This window comes from Acanthaster planci, linkage group LG14 (assembly GCF_054643075.1).
Source record: "Acanthaster planci isolate LZ-2023a linkage group LG14, COTS_SCS, whole genome shotgun sequence".
Classification (NCBI taxonomy): domain Eukaryota; kingdom Metazoa; phylum Echinodermata; class Asteroidea; order Valvatida; family Acanthasteridae; genus Acanthaster; species Acanthaster planci.
Genome location: NC_141790.1, coordinates 3,615,014 through 3,637,237, shown reverse-complemented (window position 1 = coordinate 3,637,237; position 22,224 = coordinate 3,615,014). Strand labels below are relative to the sequence as shown.

Genomic DNA, 22,224 nt, shown 5'->3' with positions numbered 1-22,224 from the left:
ACTTGCACTCAGGCAAATAAAAGAAAGTTGTCGCCATTTAAAACCCTATGCTCCAGTCGAACAATATCATGGATGAGAGTTCGATTTTGATGTATATTTCACCTAACAAAAGAACAGTGACTATAGAAGAACAAAGATCAAGATGTAAGGAAATATATAACTTAAAATCCAGTAATGCTTATAAGTATCATTACAGTGGCCTGCGCTCCATACTTATCAATATGATGTGAATTGCTTGGGTATTTTTTTAACGATCATTCTGGATATGCGTCATAGAACATGGTAAAACATGTTTCATACTTGGAAACATACCCAGGGACAGAAAACTGCAAACAATGGAATCTACCCCTCACGATCTATTTTGGCAAACTCCAGGAAACTTACCAAGGGATTATCGCGAGTATTTCTGCAAGGTGGCATTATGACATTATGGTAGTGACATTATCAACAAAATCGGTAGCGTCACACTTGGTGACGCAATACGTTTTACGCATCAATGTGGTTATTTTCAGCAGGAAGGTTTTTCGATAGCAACCCGTACAACAGATGGGATAATATCTATCGAGTGATGTGTCAGGTTACTTGGATCTATTTGGATTGTCTTAGTTGCGAAATACACTAATAGAAACACATTTCTGGCTTGAATAAGCTTAAGGTTGTGAGACACCAAGGAATACACCGACGCACCTACGCGTGAATCACAATGATGATGTTCATTCGGCAACATCATTTTGAGATAGTAATTTTTGCAATAACGATAACAGTTGTGCCACACGGTTTTGATAGAAAAGAGTTTATCTGGTTAAAAATAAAAATAAATTAAAAGCTTAGGAGATTGGGATATAACGTTACCCCAAACCCTCATAGCCAATAATATTTAAAGTGTACATTACAGACATTCAAAATGAAACGTGTGTTACCTTAACTGTATTTAATGTATTGTGGATCAGTAGCATACGTCCAGCAGTCATTGCCATAGTAATAAGCATATTTAAAATTTCATATCACTGACCCCCTTTTTACCCCAAGTGTAGGGTAAGAATGGGGAAAACGGCCCCATAGTGTTTTACATAGGTACCTCATTAAATGAAAATGGCTAAATTATTGGTATAACCCAAAATTTGTCTTACCAAAATTTATTGACAATAAACCTAAATGAAATGTAAAACATAACAAGTATTGTATCCAAACGGCCCCAAAACCTGACTGTTTCTTTTAAATTCTCACAAATCTCAAATTTCCAATCTTTGTTTACAGTTGTATGCGAATATTTAGAAACCATATTCATTGAGGGGGACAGGATCTTTTTTGATGTTTCATACGGGATTCTGTAACTGCTCTTGAAGCGTGTTTCGGAGTTTATACCTCACGTTTATACCTCGGGCATGACTTTATTCCGATCGTCTTAGAATCGTTGGGGAACGGCCTCGCTGACCTACGGGTTCAACGCGTAGGCCAAAGGCGCTTGGACAAAATCATAGCGAGCCCATGTAGGTCAGCACGAGTCTGCACGGTCATGGAGCGTTTAAAGTGTGCTTCGTGCCTGCACATCTACTAAACGGAACATGGATTCGGATGCAGATAGACATTAACCTAGAAACACAAAAGATCATGGGAAGGTGACTTAAACAGTCCCACATTTGGCTGAAGAAACTGACGAATGTTTTTATTTAAAAGGCACGCTTTGTTGAAAGATGACTAAGCTTGCTGTGGAATAATTCTTTCAGACAAGTTGCCATTTTAAAGAAAGCAAAGAGAGAAGGCCTTTTCTGATGATATGTCCGAAGAAGCATTTCTCGGGAAATGCCGTTAGTAATTCGTTCGAAGTCGACGAAGCAAGCAAGCAAGCGTTGTCACGATGCACAAGCGCACGTCCCCCGAACTGAATGGACAAATTTTGTCCGTGCAGTTCGCAGCAAAGCGTAGCTGTTGGCTGAATTGGAGTGTGCCCCGGACGCCGAATTCTGATGCAATTAAAAGCATGGCGCTGCAACGTTTGATTTGATCCTAGACTCTTCCTTTTATTTTCCTTTGGAAGCTGAGACTTCATAGGGTTAGATGTAGAGCACCCTTCCTTGGATTTTGAACACCTTGGTTGCCTCAAACAACTTCACAAGTGACATATGGCGGGATGTACCTTTAATGTGGCGTACATTTATTTGTAGCCTACTACTGTGGTCCTTGCACAACGGCGCCAGTGGTGCTCGATGGTTCCATGGTTAATCCTCTCTTCACGTTTCATCGGTGTTGGGGAACATACACGACAACGAAAGGACAAAATACGATCCAAAACAGCCCGAGGAAAGCTTCTTGGCATTTCAGCGCAGGCACGCATGCGGTCAACGAAGACCCGCCTGGTTGTCCAACATATCCCCAAATAGTCTCTTTAAGCCTCGTGCTGATCACTTAGCACAGAAGCCACCCCCCCAAGAGAAAAATCATACCAGTACAATCGAAAACATATTAGAAACAGCAATGTTAAAAACAGCGTTATGTTTATAACAATGCAATTTGTATAACCACTGTAAGCAAATATAAGTCATTTTGACTGATAAATTTAGTCCAGCTTATTATCTAAAATGACCAATTTGAATTAGTCAGACCGGCCAATGACTAATTAGAATTAGCCAGACATTCCAATGACTAATATTTATTTGTCTAAGATACAAGTCAAATATTACTCAAATTTGACCAAAGTCAGTCACTGTTGGTTAGATATTAGTCCTTTTGTTTACGGAGATCTTTATTTTTTCATTACCGATAATACAAAGTACCTTCATAACCGTATGTTCCGTGGGTTAAACGTTCCCTTAGGTCAACTAGCACGTAAGCGCTTCACTTTACTACCATTTTCCAAGTCCACAAAATCTCATGTGTCATTTCACAGACTACTCTATACTGTAATCAAATGCTCCAATAAAATATATTTGCTTAATTCTACGTTTATGCATGCACAGCTTCACCATAGGCGTCATGCGTCGTTCGGCTGCACCCAACCGATTATTCGGCTGCTCCCAACCGATCATTCGGCCACCCCAACCGATCAATCGGCTGCGCCCAACCGATCATTCGGCTGCATTCAACCAAACATTAACGTTAACATTACCGCAGCCACAGTAGTTAAACATTTAAACAAGCAGGTGTGTCAATCCAAGATAACGGTTGACAAGAAAATAATGTTATCATCCTAGAAACACAGGCCTGAATAACCGGAATCTAGGATTTTGATATCCTGTTAGTTGAAACACAATTCCAGGAGGGAAGAATATCTTCAAGGAAATGAGAGGAATTGAGGAGTTAGACCCGCGTCAAACTTCAAATTTTGGCCGTGTCAAATGGTAATTATTCATATATAGGTTCGGCAAGACTAGTGAAAACAGTAAATGAGGTTGGCGGCAAACGTCACATTTAATGGTCACAGGTCAAATGTGACTAATGTCAAGTCAACAAAAAAGCTGACATGAAGAGGTATTGAGAGGGGAGATACTGTCTGCAGTCTTGCGATACATCTCAACACTCTCACAGCCGCAAAGAGGTTTGATGTCAGCAGTCAGTCCTGTAGCGAAGAAGAGAGTGGAAGCTAATGGTTGTATGGCTGTCGTTGCATTGTCCGATCGAGAAAATAAAGGTGCTTCAAAGAGTCACCAGTCTTTCAAAAGTTCATGCAAAATAACAAATGATTCTTATTTGTCTCGATAGGCAGGTCATGTGCCTCGTTAAAAACGTTACTGGAGTAACCCTGAAATTGTTTACGCAAGTGTTGCTTGTCTCCTGAAAGTTCAACAGATCTGTCAATCTTCCTTAGAGATATCCGACAATATCTACCATCTCTAGTTCAAATATCTCGGGCTTGTACACGGTAGGCACTCATCTTATTCTTCCAAAGCATTGGATGTGTACCCAGAAAAGGGAAACTGTTGAAACGCGTCATGTTGAAGATTTCCGAGGTGTCCCAAATTATCGAACTTTCATGCATATACTGGGTATATCTCGTCTGCCAAGATTATCTCACTTTTCCGATATGATGTCAAAATGACGAGTAATGCAGTATTAGACAGCGTGTATCTTTTTCCTCCATGGACCAAGCAATGACCAATGCATAAACATTGAAATAAAAAGACGTTTTAAATATACAACAGACGTGAAATGACAAATAGACTCAGATACCACATGACAGAACCACAATAGACAGACAGTTTGTTTACATATAGAGAATTGTTTTTATTTTTACAGTTGCCGTATATATATTTTTTTGTTTAATCATACTATAATTCAGGAATGTAACGCGACACTGGTTTTATATGACGACATGAATCGACTGAGTCCACTGAATATGCCAAACAATCATTGGGATATTGAGCCCTGACCGGATTTACAACATGAACGGTCTGAAAATCTCATGTGATTCGATTGCTACCACATTCCTCATTCAAATACAGTGACTCCTTGTAGGAACAGAACGATATTTCAGGGCGTACATGTTTTTCGGCGAATTAGACTGATAAAAACTGTCCTTTAGAAATCGGAAAAGGGCTATGATGGTGACCAACAATATTGACGCTGTCGTTGGTGCTGTTGTCTTACAACAAAAGTGTCAATTGTAGCCAATCATGAACTTAAAATCGGCCCGATTGTGTGAGCGTTATCGTTTCCTACGTCTCCAATTTTCACCAGCACAGGTTGATTACAAGGCCTGAAATTCTCTGATGACATGCGACCGAGGACAATAAGGGGAGCAGGCGACACTTCAGTCCGATGTGCAACTTTCCAATATCCAGCTGTTTTCAAAAATCATATTAGCCACAAACATAATACGTCAACTTTCTTTGTTTGTTTGTTTTTTTTTTGGCTGAACCGCGCAAAGCCATCTTCGTGTCTGTCGTGGGTACAGTTTGACGTCATAATGCGCGTTGTGCATCCCATTACGGCAGATTCTCCAGTCAAACAATCCAGGAGGAGTGTATTCTTCCTATTTCTCCTTTTGAACCCCTTAGAAGCTCTGTGAAATGTCTGTTAGTAGTCCTTATGAACGCAGTCTTGGCCCTAGATCATTCTTAGGCCGTAGATCGATATGCCACATCTGATATTTTAGGCTACCCCTTTGTCATACTTGCACACGGACAGCGAAAACTTACGCCATACATGTCCTGATTATGGTAGGGTACAAGGTCATCGGCATTGACAGTCACAATTCCCCCTTACTGAGTCTAGTCAAGGCCACTACAGAGTAAAGTTTTGAGACAAACGGTAAATCAAGCAACCAAGTTGTAAAGCCTGTATAGTTTCCATATCGACGTAAATGGACGCACACAGTAACGCTCAACAGTCCCCGATGGTAGACAAACACACGGGGACCTTTTTTTCGCGACTGGCACAACCACAGACGAGATAAAAAACCGATAAAAATCTGAATCGTGTTCAACTGTGCTGATTCTCTGTGTGAGTCGCCAGAGTAGGACCACACAAACACGTTTGGGATGCCTCTTTCCCCCCTTAGTATCAGTACCTCTTTTTTTTTTGCTTATTTCCTCCTGGTCCCGACTAAAACATGGCAGTTCAATTATTGTCATCAAAGCATCAGCCTCTAAAACGAAGACCATCGAACTGGAGTACCAGTTTGTTTCTCAAACCTGGTACAACCAGTAGGAAGGCATGTTGTAATAAAACGTTGGGAGTTTCGGACGCCATGTTGATGGAGTGACGTCACGCTCGTTAGTCGTCCGCCACTGTTTGCGTCTCGACATCTTGTGTGCTGTCATGTCGGTATATGTGAGCTAGGCTCTCCTTTTTTTAACACCGAATATTATTTTGAGGGTTTTTGAAATAAAATATGGACAACAATATTTGGATTTGTAGGTTTGTTCCAATGGGTAAAAAATTCCACTGACGTCTTAGTATTCCTAGTTTTGTTCAAATTCCAATTCTGATGAACATTAATACTAATGATGATGTTGTTAATTTTGATGCAAAGCGTTTATACCTTCAAAAGTTTTTGTCTTCAAAAGTGTCGCACATGTAAGGCACACGATTTTACATCAAATTAAAAAAGGTATAAACCTCTTTTTCAACACGTTCTAAGAATACAGGTGTCCAGCAAACTTTTGTGGCTGAATTTAATCAAATAACAGCAAAACATATTTGAAAATGAAAATATCATCTACAAGCGCTGGAAAGTGAATAGTGTCAAAATAACAGCGAATCAGAAATGCACTTATAGCTGTAATTAATTAAATGCTGTTCGAAGTGGTTGGTAAATATGGCCGCTCGCTCACCACACGGGAATCACCACACCTCACACTTCACGGCAATCACCACACCTCACACTTCACGGCAGGATTCATGGGACTTCCGATGGGACATTGGAACGCCTCGCTGAAGGCTGGCAGGTTGGACAACGACCCGATGACCCTAATCAAGAGGATGACAGGCCAAATTACGGAGGGTGAGAATTAATAAAAATCCATATCGCTCGACCTCACATCTCTTAAAGTCCTTTGCAGTCTGCCGTATTAGACTCAAGGCTGCCTGCCGAAAATGTCACGGGAACGTGTCAGCGCACACGGAACTGTTGATCCTTGTAGTTGTTTGGATGAACTCTGTACCTGAAGCACAATTTGGATTTGTACACTGATAGGGGCTCGGACCAAAATTTACCCCTCAAAATAACTCACGATGCTGAAGCCCCCCCCCATTGCACCATTAGGACTGGGAGGTCTGGCTATATCAGAGGTAGTACTTGAAAATGAAGTTGTTTTGTATCATTATTTTCCAAAAAAGAGAGAGAAAAAAAGGAAAACTTGGGGGAGGGCTCAAGGCCCAATTCCCCCTATACACTACTGCTCCCTACTCGATAAGTGCTAGACAAAAGTAGGTCGTGCATCCTGAAATGTCTGCCCATTCATAGGTTCACCAATAAATTCTAATTTATGTGCACATGCGCACAAATGGCATGTGGAGGCAAAACGCTTGAACGACACATTGAAAATGTACAGGGGCACAAATTCCAACGTCATTTTCACTCATCGTCTGCGTTTGTTCAGTGCCGTCTTCAGAAAACACTCTTAAATCACTGTGAACTGGTCTATCGATTAAAAGGGGTGGGGAGGAGCAATGCTATCCAAATTATTCTCTGTGCTCTGGGCTTCGTTTCAGTCTGTTATTAGACTGTCACGGTAAAAAGGGATGGGACCAACCTGCAGTTGCGTAAATTTGTGGCAGGATTTGGTGGAATGGGGGATGACTTGCTCGGATAGTGGGAGATGGTGTGTATGTGGGGGGGGGTTGACTTTCCCTGTTGCTGAAGTTTGAAAAGCAGCGATATCCGCACACGCGTCTGAGCGTCTCAGTAATTTAAAACAGAGGGGCGATGCAGTGGACAGTGCGCCACCGAGTGTTTGGAAGTAAGAGACCCCTTGATTTACCTTGTGGTGGAAATTATTCCGCCATGAATCATCAGCCCTTCATTTTGGTTTAAATAAAGAAAGGTTTGAGAGTCCTGCAGGTGCCAACGAGATGTTGAGATTTAAGAATTTCACTTTCGGTTTCGGCATTTTACTGGCAAGATTTTAATGTTCCTTGCTTTTCAGGATGACATTGGAAAACAAGCTTCTTTCAGTCTAGTCATTGACAGCGTGAACCTATTAGATTGTGACCATACTCAGTGGCTTAACTGGTGCCCACCTTTCTGTCCAGCGGCACTGCTGGCGCTATATGCCAGGACACTGGATTTTTTTCAAATGGCGACCCGATAGGTCAACATTCCCACGCATGCAGGAAGAAAGTACACGTAATCATGACTCTCTGAGAGATGACGGTGGGTCTGGTTTGGCGTCTTTTTCGCAGTATTTTGTGACAAATTAAAGGGTAGCCACCACTGACGCATCTTCAAAAATCAGAAGTTTATCAGGCTAAGTCGACACACACATACCTGTACTTCTCGGGCGAATGGTAGCCCCTGTCTAAGTAGATCTTAGCGGCTTCTGGTGTATAGTAACTGCACCAAGCTTGGCCCATTCCCAGGAAGAATTCCTGGGATGCCGTCAAGTTCAGCGGCAGTGACAGATCGTCTGCACTGTTCCTCCGCCATCTCTGAAAGGCCAGGTAGGCAATCTTTAGTCCGCCGTTGTCCGCGAAATTCTCATACAGAGTGGTTTCCCCGTTTATCTGATGGTGGCAAAAAAAAAGAAAGAAAGGAAGTTAGAGACTAATTTAACACTTTATAACGCAGTGTCAGTCGCACATAGTACATCCTGTGTTGAAAGGTGCAACAGAAGCTGGTCTCTTCTCAGGTTGATCCCTTAGCTATAAATGAACAGCCTGTCAGTGATGGGAAACAAGATTTAAACAAGTTGATTTGGGGAATGGGATCAAATATAGACTGATATGAAAACCCCCAAAATATTACTCAAATCTTTTCCTTCATCGTTCCAAATGTCAGCAAGCTATGTAGAGACAATTGTGTTCGAGTTGAGCTAAGTTCATACAAACTGTTGGCTGCAAGAATGCACTTAAAACACGGTAGTCGTTTAGCTGATTTATTCTTTTAAACTCGAAGTGAGTTAACCCTGGCGTTGGAAGTTACTAAGAACAACACCACAATAAACATTCCTGGTACCCTCTGTCTCTCCAGAGAATATCTAGTGTGAAAGCCATATTGTCGCTCATTGTCACTTACATTTTGCCCATCTATTGCGTACTGTGAAAATTGTCGTACGAGGCAATCCGTTTTCTCCTTGTAGGCTGCCTCTCCCCACAACCAGCTGTTGAGGAGTCCGTCTTTATCGTAGAGTCTTCCCTGCGAGTCAAAGCCGTGAACCAGCTCGTGAGCCATGATCATTCCTATTGCTCCAAAATCCATGGACCTGTGGTAAAAACACACTCGGTCCGATGAAATCACTACACATAAGCACAGAAATAAATTTACACGATCAGTTACTAGGCACTAGCATGATAGAGCTCATTCGGAAAGAAGCCTGGCATACAGTTTCGATCCCATTCCTTAAATATTCTCATTAAAACTGCTCAGTCGAGTTGATAGAAATTAGAAATTTAGTTTCTGCCTCTGTAGTCTTTTCTTATTAAAAACAAAAGCAATTATAAATCTCAAACCCGTCAAATAAACTACTAAACCAGAGCAAACCCCAAACACAATTCACGTCGGACAGAAAACAATTTTTGCGCTTCACTCATAAATAAATGTAAGTCTAAATTCCATTGTTTTCTGTGTGTACTGCTAACTCTAACACCCAGCGACAAAAATTCTTTCTTCCAGTGCGCCAAAGATGCAGTTACTTTGTCGTACTACGACAGTCTCCTTCATACAAAATCAAAATTCACAAAAGTTTTCAGTTCAGAATGTATTACTCAAGAAATTTAATACATTAGCACTGCCTGAATGAATACTCGTTCCATATAGAGTACCGAAGTGTGACGTCGTTTTGAACCAGAAAGTACGGTGGAAACCAACGGAGTACGCACGCGTGTTGATGCGCACGCTGGTTCTCGCGCTAATGCTTTTCACACACTAATGTACGCGTGACGTATTTACTCTATACAGGTATCATGTATGCAAAGTACATGTACATGTCCTGTACATGTTGTACGTAAAACACCACGAAATTGACGGTAATGTTACCTGCATTGGGTAAGATAAATCCGTGTTTTGCATGAAACTAGTCTGCCGAAACATGTAGGAATAATTCCTTTTATTTGAAATGTGCAGCGATTTAATTTTTGTCCGGCTACCATGAACACAGAAGTGGTTGGAATTTTGGACGTAAGCTGTCGAAATGAAGACTCTCAAAAGTGACAGGACTTGCGTTGATCATTTGTAACAAAAATATCTCTGAAGCCGTTGATTCTTAAAATTGTACAAAAAACTGAAGTGGCGATGCCGTGTATCGCTCTGAATAAGCGTGGCAGGACTCTGCATATGAGTCGGTTCCGCACGGGCAACGAAACACAAAACCACGTGAACATAAAATTTCTCGAAAATTCGCTTCGCTAAATGAGTGTATCGTCTCTTGTGAGAGCAGTGCAACTCGAAATAACGTCATTAAAACATTGAATACATACACAGAAAATATAAAATCATGTTCGGAGATCAAATCTGCTGCTAATTCCTTTCTCCCTCAATGTTTATTTGACATGTTTACGAACGTCAGACTCCACAACTAAAGGGAGCCCTCTGCCCGATTCAGTGCGCGCACGCATGCACGCAGCCCGGCCATAAACTGGTCCTTCATTGCAATCGTAGCACTGTGTCGCGGGTGGGGCAAAAGTCGGACCTAAGCGCCGTGTGCTTTTCACCTCTGCAAAGTTGTTGATCGAATTGCCGAACGATTAAGGTTTCCTTCAAAAAGTGGTAGTAAGTAAGCAGAGAAACAAAAAAAGAATATCACAAGCGGTTCTGAAGACAGTTTTTATCTTAAAAACAGCTTCGTATTTTCTTCACGATAGCGCAAAAGTCCAACCATCTAAACGGAAATATTGAAACACAGTGTGACATCATCCCAAATTAACCCCGTGTTATGTTATGCAACCGCGGACATGATTTTTAATGGACAAATAAACAATGAAATAATCTCGTCTAGTCGCGACTATTTATTGATTCACTACTCGCCCACACCTACTGGTATGCGACACCCTATACCAGGCGTTTGTACAATAGTGAATTGATACAGCTATTTCTATGTGTGTTCATCTGTCGTTTAGTAAAAACCTGCTGAAGGACAGTCGTGCAAGCAATGGCTTTGCAGTGATGGTTCATGTTTGGAGGGGGGAGGCGGCCTATACCCAGCTCTCGTAATGACTTACGCCGGCAGATCATTGCTGAAGAACGGTGGTTGCAGAATGCCGGCAGGAAACACCAGCTCGTTGCGCGAATAGTCGTATTGTGCACTCACCTTACCTGGGCTGACGTCCCAACTGGAAGAAAAAAAATCAGATTTACAAAGAAGAGAACATTTCTTGCAAAATATTAGGAAAGTGTGTCAATGCTTGAGATGCATCCGGTTCATGTCGTCACTTCAATTTAAACCACGCCCACTACACATAGAGCTACATGGAAATAAGGGACCGGAAGTTAACGAGCAACTTGAGTGTTCATCCAATGAAAAATGGAGGCTTGCGGTCATTGGTGCGTGCACATGTTTGACTAAGTCATTTACAAACCGGATACCAGTTCTTCAAGACCCCCATAAGGTTCCTTCAAGCATATTATTAGATTAATTTGTGGCTTTATTTACTTGGTTTAAGGATGCCAACTTTAACATACATTACCTGTTCTTGTCCACCGGAAAATCGAGAATTTCTGAGATGTTTACATATAAGAAACGTTTGTAGTTAGCCTGATTTTGAAGAGCGTTATCCGCCGATACATGGAGCTGTTAAAAAATCAGAACGAAATACTCGCTAGTAAATAGATTAGGAAAATCACAGGAATTAACCTAGATGTCAAGCTTGTTTATCATAGACTCCAACTGATATCCCTGATGTGTTCGATTCAATGCTGGATGATCAAGAAGCTGTATTGAAAACGGCTAGAAATGTTTGGTCAGGAGACTAATCATAATTTTCACCAATCTCACTATAGATTGAGCGAGCATGGTTTTCACGGAAACGAGGGGTTCTTCGTTGGTAAGATTAATTCGAAACAGTGTTGAAGTCGTGTCCACTAACAAGTACACTCACAAGTTCTTTCATGCAACCAATCATAGAATTGGCTTGGTAGAAAAATACCAAAGGAATACTTTTGTCATAGTTCATAATCTGCTTGTGGCTTTAGATGATTTGTGCTGGATTTGGGATGGACTTGCAGAGACTTGTGTTGGACTCGACTTGACACACTAATTCGACATGGGTCTATAGAGAGTTGTGCATGGTTCAAATCTTTGGCAGTGCCTTCCCCTTATTTACACTCTTAATGCTTGATCATAAAGATGTAAACATTATTGATTGTTTGGGGCAAAACGACAGAATTGAGATGATATGATTTTGTGAAAGACCCCACAACAGGATGATCTTCCTAATAATTAATAACGAGTCATTTGAACAAAGAACTTTTCCATTATGAATCCTTGTATCAAAAACGTTTTCTTTTCCAAGGAGCAGTTCATAACATGGCAACGTTTGTCCCCACAGCAATTAAAAAAGCTAAACCCCAATGTTTGTAACCGAAAATATCTCCCTCCAGCTCACGAGTCGAGATAGGTATTTAACTATTTGCGGCTATACCGAATGCTTTCCCGGCTGTACGGTAGCTCTTTGAAAATGGTGAACATCCGTCAAGAAAAATCGATGGAGTCGATGGGTCGATCAATGTTGAAATGGTCGCAGCATCCCGAGTACAAGAGAAAGATAGGATAGTTGCCGTGTTTGGTCGTGAAAGCGGTTACCAGGCACACTGAATTACAGCGTCGATGCCAGTAGCGTAATTAGACAGGAATGCTGAATTTCATCTGAAAGTAACTCAACTTTGGTTGTAGAAAAGTTTTTCACACTTTAAGGAGAGAAAAGAACTTATGCTGAGGGCACTTGCCCCATGCCTCCTAGAAACGCGACTGCATGGGTGTTGGTGGGCCATGTCGACCTTTCCCCTCGGATAATGCGACACCTGCGGGCTTCCCTTGGTGTAGCGGTATCGTGAATCCGAACTATTTATTACGGGACCTCTGGGCCCTGCATCCACGAGGAGATCATTTACCTGACTGCATTTTCTAAGCGAAGGGGCCATTGGTAACACTCCTTGAGAAAGTCAACCCTTTAGGGCCATTACCAATCAAGAGGAAAGTCCATTCACGGGACAAAATATTCGCCAAATATGTCACCTTTAGAGCTTCGTTCAGAAATCTTGTTCACAAGGAACCCATCCAGCTTTCAGGACTCGCGCTTGACACTGAAAAGCGGTATGCAACGATTAGGAATACAATTTTATGGGAGCCACAAACATTCAAATGTTCTTACTTACCCCTTCGAAGTATTTATCCAACTGTGCTGGGTCCAGAATCCAGTCTGGAAAGCCAATCTTCACGATCATGGCTCTAGCCTTCTCCCCAGTAATGACCTTAGCCTTCTTGTCCAACCAGCGAACCCGTGGTAAGTTCTCAAGGAAGGCAGCCCGTATGTATCCCAGTATCTCCTCTGTCTACTCAAAAGGAGGTTCAATTAAGTGCAATCATTACTATTTTATTCACACTAATGGGAGGGTTCTCATTGTGTGACTCCTGTGATTAAAAAAAAAAGTCCACACGTCTTGGCTCAAAACTCTGCTTATCGTTTATATATGGAGGACCAGACAGTGCCCAATTTGCAACACCATGGCGGTCTTGATGATGCCACCGAGGAGTTAAGACATGGCGGCATGGCGTCCATTGTGGTCTACCCAACCTGCCTTTGTCATCAATGACTTGTTCCTCTAGCAGGCGTTACTTTAAGAACTCTGTTACTCATTGCAGATGTCATATACAAAGTTGGCCATTCTGTTTTATAACCTCATCCATCTCGTCCCTACTAGCTCTAACGCGATCTCTTAGATCGCTGTTTTTCTCCAGGATGCATGACGTAATTTCTTTGAGCCCTCATTGGACAGAATTCATTCAGTCAAAAGCACACGTCAACACTTCCTTGTACCATGATCCATGCGCACGGTATAAGCCTGCGTTTATATCGTAGCTTGTGGCCCGGTAGTGCTCTGTGTATCATTATATTACACTTCCTTGACAAAACGTAGCCTATTGCATCCCCCTAAATAAGGCAGCGGAGACAAGCGAACCCCACTCCACTGCATCATTTCGACACAATTACAAGCACTTTTTCTGTCGTGTCGCAAGAGAGGCCATGTACGACATCCCTTACAGGCCACTCTAATTAAAACGATACTTTTAAGCGTACAGACCTTTCGCTTTGCAGCTTCGGAGAACTTCTCCTCCACAAAGAGGGCGCCCGTCACATCACCAAACGTTCGGTCGACCTCCTTCAAGCACTGGTCGAGGAGCGTCGGCCGCTTGGTGGCCCCCGTAAGCACGTTGATGTACTTCTTCTGTGCCTCCCGAAACGGTTCAGGAAGGTACTTGATGTAACTCCGCGTCATGAAGAGCAAGCTGTAATCTTCCAGTACCCTGGAATAGAAATTACTCAGGACGTAAGAGAAGACTACAGACGCAAGAGCCGATCAAAATAATCCAATTTTCCCAAAATCGGAAAACTTGCCATTCTACGGAAACATGTAAAGGCCAATTGCATATTTTCGATTTTCTATCTCCCGCTGCGATATAGTAACTCGCCACGCCGAGATAGATACAGGAAATGTTTTGTACGTGGCCCTTTATACGCTACCGTACCATTCTAATTTTTAATATGTCTCTCAGAATGGCCCATATATATCCTCTTTAAACAAAAATTCTAAAAGTTTCTCAAGACATGATGAAAATCTACATTTCCCTCTCACGGACAGACTAATTGGCTCAGGGAATCTTTATGACCTTTTTGGTTGAAACATGGATGTATTTACTTTTCAATATAAACAAAACCTTCTGTTCTCTAATCATTTTACATTTGTGCCTTTTATTAGCTACAGTAGAGTTCTGTAGTATGGAGAGACTGTGACCACCCCCCTAAGTAGGCCTATTACTGCCATTGTCCTCACATAGTGCAAATCCACTGGGTAAAAGTTGTCCTCATGTCCTCTACTGAGCTTTTTCACGTGAAGTAACCTGACTAGCAAGGGCATTTTAGGAAACATTCTATTTTCGTGTAGGCGGGGGATTTTAGAATCTGGGTATTTCTATTGGCCATTTCATTTATACGCAAGAATTTTGAGAGACTTCGAAAGCGGGCGCGTTTCCGCACACGTCTGTGTAAATTGAACGCATGTCACAAATTACGCAACTGAAAATCCTCTATTAAAGATTAATGAGAATGGCTTTTGGGAAGGAATGCCGTAATTTACCACAGGGGTGTCTTCTTTTCAGCGTGTTGCTGGAAAACTTTAAGATCCGCCATCATCTACGTGGCAAGTAGCATTAATTCTGTGCATGTATTGGCCACCATTTTTTTTCATATGAGTGGGATATAGTGGCCCATGAAGAGCGAGAATATTTTATTTCATTTGACGCACACATAGGAGAAATTGCCTCATTATTGACTCAAACTAAGGGAAACCCCAAAGCAAGGGGTTTCTGTATTTTGAAAAAAATGACGAGGCAAAACTTTCACAGCAGGATACATTGCCCACGATTTTCTCATCCCCATATGAAAAGAACAATGTTGGCCCTTATCTTAACTACAGGAACATATTCTGAGATCTCTGGCAAGTTGACGTTTTGAGGGGCACAGAGAAGATTATACTGTCAATTTCGCAAGTTCTAAAAACAAACTTCGATGCAAGCTGATACAAGAGCATAAGGGTGACACTTAAAGCGATAATGGTTTGTCTGAAACAGAGGCAAGGGTGATCCTTTAAAGTGATATAAGTGGAGCTGTGGAATATTTTTGTATTTTGGTTAGGTGGACTTTTAAATATAAGCTAAAAACCAGTTTTTCAGAGCCCTAATTTGGCTTAATATGCCCCAAACCACAAAATGAGCTGTTTCCATAGCAAGGGGCTATGTATGAATTTGAAAAGTCTTTTTTGTTTAATTGCGCCCCAAACTGTTTCATCCTAAAAAGTATGAAAAACCGTGGACACATAGGTCTGGTATTTACGTGAAATGGCTCTTAATATGGGTAAAATAGGGAGATGTGTACAATTTATACATTACTTGTATTGCTAAGGCCACCTCGGTCTATCGATTCACTCTACCAGTAGGCTGATCCAGGGGTCAAAGGGAATCATGGTCCCTATGGCGTAATTTATGTTTATTTCTGAATATATTGAGAATCAACAGATCCAGAGAACTGTCGAAATTTCCCTTCCATCCCAATGCCTGCATTAAAGACAAAAGCCCCTAAATGCAGCATCAACATACAAAAAGGACAACGAGGGCTACAGTTTTGCTCTACCTCGATCCATAGCGTAAGCAGGATATGTTGTTGGGAGGGTTGGTATGGAATAGCCACTGATTCCCAAGCAACCTCCACCCCTTCGTTGCATCACAGCAGGCTTGGATTTACAGACTTAATCAGGGCTAGTATCAGAATGCATTTATAACCAGTTATAGTCAGGTTTTCTTCCCCTCTGGGCGTATTTTTCTGTCGCAAATGATTTCTGGCGCTCATGAAGGGAGGCATAACTACCGAGTTCCGGCCATTTGCCCTATTAGAAAAATATGGCGCGTGTCCAGACTCAAGCAATTCACACGCAAAGGTCCATAACCTATAACCTATAACCTATCTGTGTAAATTGAACGTATGTCAAAAATCACGCGACTGAAAATCCTTTATTAAAGATTAATGAGAATGCCTTTTTGGAATGGATTGCGCCCCCGTAATTTTCCACAGTGGTGTCTTCTTTTCAGCGCGTTGCTTGAAAAGCAGTTCACATGCAAAAAGGTCCAAAGCGCATACAGGCGTCACCCGTGGCCATGTGTGTTTTTAGAACACATATTTCTATACAAAGGAGTTGCTAGTTGGGATGTTAAACCTGACCTCTTTTGTAAGTCTTGTTTCGCTCCCGAGGCTTAACCCCTTAGTTCTTTTGTGTATAGTGTGGGCTACCCAATTCAATTCTGATTCTCATGAAAGGCATTTCCGGATTATTGTGGGTGGGTGGATGGAGGGGGGGGGCTCCACTTAGTAGCAGCATAGAGGATGGTAGCAGCATCCGCGTGCAGGATCATCTTCCGCCTTTTGGCCCAACTAGGCACGATATATTAGTACGTCTTCCTCCGTGGATAAAGTATTAAAATAAAGGAAAAGTGTGTGTGTTTACCTGTCATCCGGCGAGAAGTGATTAAAATATAGTTGAGCATTGTAATTTCGCTTTTCAGAAAACAAACAGACAACAAACAAATAAACCGGAAGAGGGGGCCCACAAGCCCCTACCCCCCCCTTCGGTGCGCCACTGCTCCCCGCCGAACAACAGACCCCTGAATTTTGGTTCTGGATCCACCATTTTACTGCACCTGTCCGGAGTGTCTCTGAGCAGGTCATTCAGTTTCCGGAAGTAGGCTGGGGTGTAGACCAGGACTTCCCGGTCGCTGCCTATATCCCGGCCGAAGGCATGCCTCACGTAGCCCAGCAGATCGAAGTCCGGCATCATGTCCGCAAATTTCTGCAGGGACATCTTGTTGTTAATGGCGAGAGGATCTTGCAGTTTTGGGAACGGGACATATAACTGTAATGCCACAAATCCAAAAACAAACGGTTGGATGTGGAAGACACTGTCCTGCTCATAAACTGCAATAGTTTCATGACAGTGTTATTATTTTGAACCGCCATGACATATTTTGCGCAACCGTATACCTCTGCTTATACGAGTTTTACATCCTTCTGACATCTGACTGAAAAAGATATTTTTGACTTTCATGACATATGACGGTAGTGTTACTGTCGGTTGAAAACGTTAACCTAAAATTTGATCATTGAAAATATTTGTGAGGAAAGTTTGCTCACTGGCCTACTGTCCTGCGTGGTCATGAAACAACATTGAATTGCCACTAGTAAGACAATTTACGACACCAAGGTGTCTTATTTTGTAGTAACTTTTCGTGCAGAAATAGCTTCAAAATCAAGGTCACTTCTTTGGATGATACATACATGTATTTAACCATAAATTTGCGATTTGAAATTAGCTGAAATTAAGACAGCCCTGAAGCTTGTTTTAATCAGATGAAAATGAGAAAACAGAAAACTCTCGGACAAACGGTTTCACTCAGCCTCACCCTGCTCATTGCTCTTTCGAACTCCACAATGTCCTCCATCCGGGACCTCGCGTCCACCCGTGTCTCGACAAGCTCCCTGGGACTGCGTGGGTCACGGAGCAAAGTCATCACCGTGACGCCGAGGTCAACGAAAGCATCGAGCAATTCACGTTTCTGAAGAGTAACGAGGGAATATAATCATGACAGAGCTGTGTTGGTAAACAATAATACCATCACATCGTGAAGTATCTCACTTGTGAAAATGTTGAAATTATTGAACTGCCAACTAACCAAACGATGTCTTCGAAGCAGGTTTAAAGTGACCCTCAGACTATGGTCTATAGGATCGCACCAGGATCTCGCAAAACCCTCTGTGACCCATGTAGACTTTTAACTTAAAAATCGGTACTATTTTCGTGACATTCCTTTTGAACAAGCGCCGTACAATCTCTGCAGTTTTTTTACAACTCCATCGGCAACAAATCTCGCTAAAAGCTACGAAAGCCCGTAAATATCTTCAAAAAACCTAAAAAAAAAAATCAACCTGTGGTGAGTTCTAAGAAAAAGTGTAGGTTGTGAATTTTGGTTGCATTGTTTTTGAGATAAAAAAAATACAGGCAAAGATTATCCGGTGAACGTTGTGACACTCCACCAGTGGACAGCCATGTAAGCCATCCACTGCCAAACGCGAGAAAAATCAGCGGATTATGCTTTGACAATAATGACGCTTATCAAAAATGGGAACAAAGTGAGGTCAAATAGATTGATAGAAAAACGATCCCTTAATTAAAGTAACTGTATTCTGGCAACTTATAAAACTTACTGATTCCTCGTAGTACCCAGGTTGGTGGAGGCTCAGGCCGTACTGCTGAAACTGAGAAAATACAAAAACCAATGCTTACCAAGAGATCTTATTGTGCGTTTTGGAAAATAAGACGTTAGAGATATCGCGGTTTAATAATTGGCTGAGTTTGCGGGACTCACTTGGACGATATTCAGACTGGAGTTGTGGTCGTCTGGGCCGATGTCCATGGCAAACAGCAGCTGGATGCCCAAGTTGTAGATCTCCGCCAACCGATAGGCGAGACGGGAAATGTCGCCCTCAACGGCGCTGCCGCGTTCTGGTAGGAGATTCCATCCACCGACGGAATCTATGAGCTGAAAGGGAAAGGAAAGGAAACTCCCTCAGGGATTGCAGGAGAGGCAGTTCAAGGTGCCGTATTGGAAAATGACATGCCAAGCGGGATCCAGGGTAACGACTTCAGTATTACACAAGGGTCAACAGGCAGCTAGATGCCGAGCTACGTGAACAAGTGCGCCAGACCTTTTCCTAATCACCCGATCTATAATTCCCGGCAAATGGGAAAACCACTTTTAGAAGTCCGATGAAACTACCAGAGAGCCAGACCCACATCAGTTAATCGGCGGATGGAGGCTGAGGCAAGACCTCAAGAACTACTGTAAAGTGACTCAAAAATGCAGCCATTTTTGTACATATTTTTGAAGGGTTCCACCCCCCTACAAAATTGACACCACTTCAGGCAAAGAGCTGAGGAAAACCAGACCCTCTTTGACTGTGTATTGAAGCTAGCTGTTAAAATTGCTGAGAGGGCACTGAATATTTTCAAAGTAACAGGTGACTCAAGCGAGTCAGCTTTGAATAAATCCAAGATCTCACTTGCAACAGTGGGTCGAAACCATTCTCCGCTTTGAATGTCTGGTTCATGCAAGTCCGAAAATAGGTCTTGGCCTTCACCAGAGCCTCGCTTCTAACTCCTTTGTAATTGTAGCCATCTTGCTCTAGGAACTATCAAGTAATAAAGACACAAGTAAAACAAGATTTACAAACGGTATTCCTGTTCAAAGACGGTGTGAAAATTTTGAATCTGAAGCATTTGAGAAAATCATGAACAATCTTTGGCCGAGCTAAACTTCCCTATTGTTGAGGCTAGAAGTGATTTATAGTAGTTCATTTCCTGTGCGATCTATTTGGCATCTCATATCATCTGCCTTAAGGGGCGTGGCTATGCATTTGTAATCAGTTAAAAACAGAGGTAAAAGTCCAACTGCAATTCTTATACCTTCTGCACAAGTTTTTGGTTTTGATATTGAGTTTGCCGAATGGGTGTCCATCTAGTCTCGCCTTCGGGAATCTCCGACACCTTGGCAAAATTACCACAGGCGAACTGGTAGAAATCCTGGCACGGGTCGGCGTCCAGATCCATCACACGCAGAATGTCGGCGGTAGTCTGGATGCAGCGCGGTTGTAGGCATAACGGCTGCATGCGGAGTGGTTGAACAACATAAAGCAACAAATAAGTACAGACTAATGATTATCTATTCAAAATATCACCAACTGTCCGGGTTAGGTTTTGGCTGCAATATATACATTCGACCGCGTATAATAAACCGTAATCATTTCAGATGGGATATACAGGAAGCAGTTTTTTCACTCACACTTCGTAATACTGAGTAAATCGTTTTTGAGACGCAAAACCACACAGCGGAATTTTCGCCATTTTATGTACAATCTCATCATTATGCCATAGAGATGCTATTTGAAGTCTGCCATTTTAAATACCTTTGTGACTCAGGGGAATCCATTGGCTAATTTTCAACAGGCAAGTCCAGAAGCTAATCACGTGTATAAAACATTGTGCCAAAATGCACTCACAGTTTGACTAAAGACTACGTGCGGGTTTTGATCATGAGAATAACTGGCATTTGACACAATTTAGCAATACTTTAAAGATAAGCATAAGGTGAAAAGCATATTTATGTTTACAGTTTTACGGAATAAAATGTACACTAGCAAATTGGGAATGTATACAATACGTATACAAACATTCTTCACTCTAAACAAATTGCACTTGAGGGGAAGTGTAGGCCTATATTCCATGCAATAATTTAAAAAAAGGAAAAAAGAAGGAATGTGGAAGGAAAATTTACCCCTTTGGGTCCGTTGCAGGGGAGACCATTTGCCGTTCCAAGAAGTAGAATCAGGATCAGAAAGTTGCTCACGGTACAAAATTCCATTTTCAAAGTTTAGTGTTTGGAGATAGACCGCGCCTTTGTACCGGCCTGCCCAGTCTGAGCTCTGTGAGCGGAGTGCCCCAGTTCCTGAATAGACAAGTACATGTACACGTATTTTTTCTCCTCTCCAGTCACGTCTAACGACTTTGCAAACGACGGTTCTTGGCCTGCTCAATCACGTTAAACGAGCCAGGGTCCTGATGGTCCCCCTTGGACCTTCGTTGACCCCCACCGTACTGCAGGAGGCAGTCTGGGGCATGCTTAAACATGCAGACTGAATCTAGAGTGAGAATGCAGGGAAGGTCCCGTACAAGGAAAGGGCATGAGCATAGCTGCAGATGAGAGCATCCCCCTGCAATCCTATTGTCGCCCACGGCCGGCAGTTTACATTTTTATCTCTCTGTCTCTTTTCTTTTCAGAACTCTTGTATTCTGACAGGTGAGTTAGACTACACCATCCCTTGCTTGCACTGAATATCTTCGGTTATTGAAGGGTATAACAGTTTACCCTTTTAATAGTTGTTGATCTCTTCAGAATATTTCATCGCGTAATTTGGGGTGAATTCGGCTCAGAACCAGATGTTAAATCAGACAATATGCTTAAGGTCAGGTCACAAGAGCTTCTTCTAGTGACCTTGTGGAAGAACTTCGGGTCTGCTTTTTTCATACCAATTTGTACAGCGCTGTAGTCGAGTCCTTTTCCCAAGTCCATATACAAGGTGTATCCCGCAGAGCGTGGAAAACGTGACGCTGTACGTGGTTTAAGAACAGTCGGAAAATGCTCGGAGAAGGACCCAGACAGGAACTCTACGCGTGACTTAGTCCCTTTTCAAGGTACGTACGTGTGTTTTCTTACGGACTTGCCATCTGCCACGAAACAAGGACGGATCCGTCGGGGGGTTGGCAATTCCCCTGGAACCCTAATCTTTTGAACAATTAATAAATATGGGAGAAAGGCAAGTTTTGTGTGGTATATTTCACTGTCCACCATCGTCCAGTCCAATGATGTCAAAAACGTAAATACATTTGCACTCATTTAATTAACGCTGCGTGGACCCTGACAACATATAGGATACTTTGGTTTGGAATTCGGTCGTTTCTTTCAAAGGTCATCCCTAAAACGATATAACTAAAAACAGACACCAACCATCGCTGGTGTTTATCCTCACAATGCCTACTTTTTGCTAGTCTTGGTTCCAAAACCCTCCTGTAGTTTATTCAGCGACACATGCGACACAACACACAACGAATCACTGTGTGCGACACGAACAATTACTAACATGACTAGAGACGAATCGTTAACCTTTAGTGCGGAGAGGCTGGTACGCATGTAAAGAGGGTGCTGTCACAATGAATCGTATAAGTACGTGTATACATAAGGGGATAAAGCTTGA

At 42.2% G+C, this 22,224-nt stretch overlaps 1 protein-coding gene across 1 annotated transcript; it reads right to left on the bottom strand.

Annotated features, from left to right (window-relative positions):
* Window positions 1-6,308: 6,308 nt before the first annotated feature.
* On the bottom strand, window positions 6,309-20,936 carry LOC110987000 (endothelin-converting enzyme homolog). The gene is made up of 14 exons (XM_087145295.1): window positions 20,748-20,936; window positions 19,880-20,077; window positions 19,477-19,605; window positions 18,783-18,956; window positions 18,622-18,672; window positions 17,820-17,972; window positions 17,061-17,272; window positions 13,895-14,117; window positions 12,968-13,144; window positions 11,281-11,384; window positions 10,816-10,926; window positions 8,675-8,861; window positions 7,928-8,163; window positions 6,309-6,408 (listed from the first exon to the last, which is right to left on the bottom strand). Exons 1-14 carry the CDS (start codon window positions 20,832-20,834, stop codon window positions 6,309-6,311), a joined length of 2,142 nt encoding a protein of 713 aa, XP_087001421.1. The 5' UTR covers window positions 20,835-20,936.
* Window positions 20,937-22,224: the final 1,288 nt, after the last annotated feature.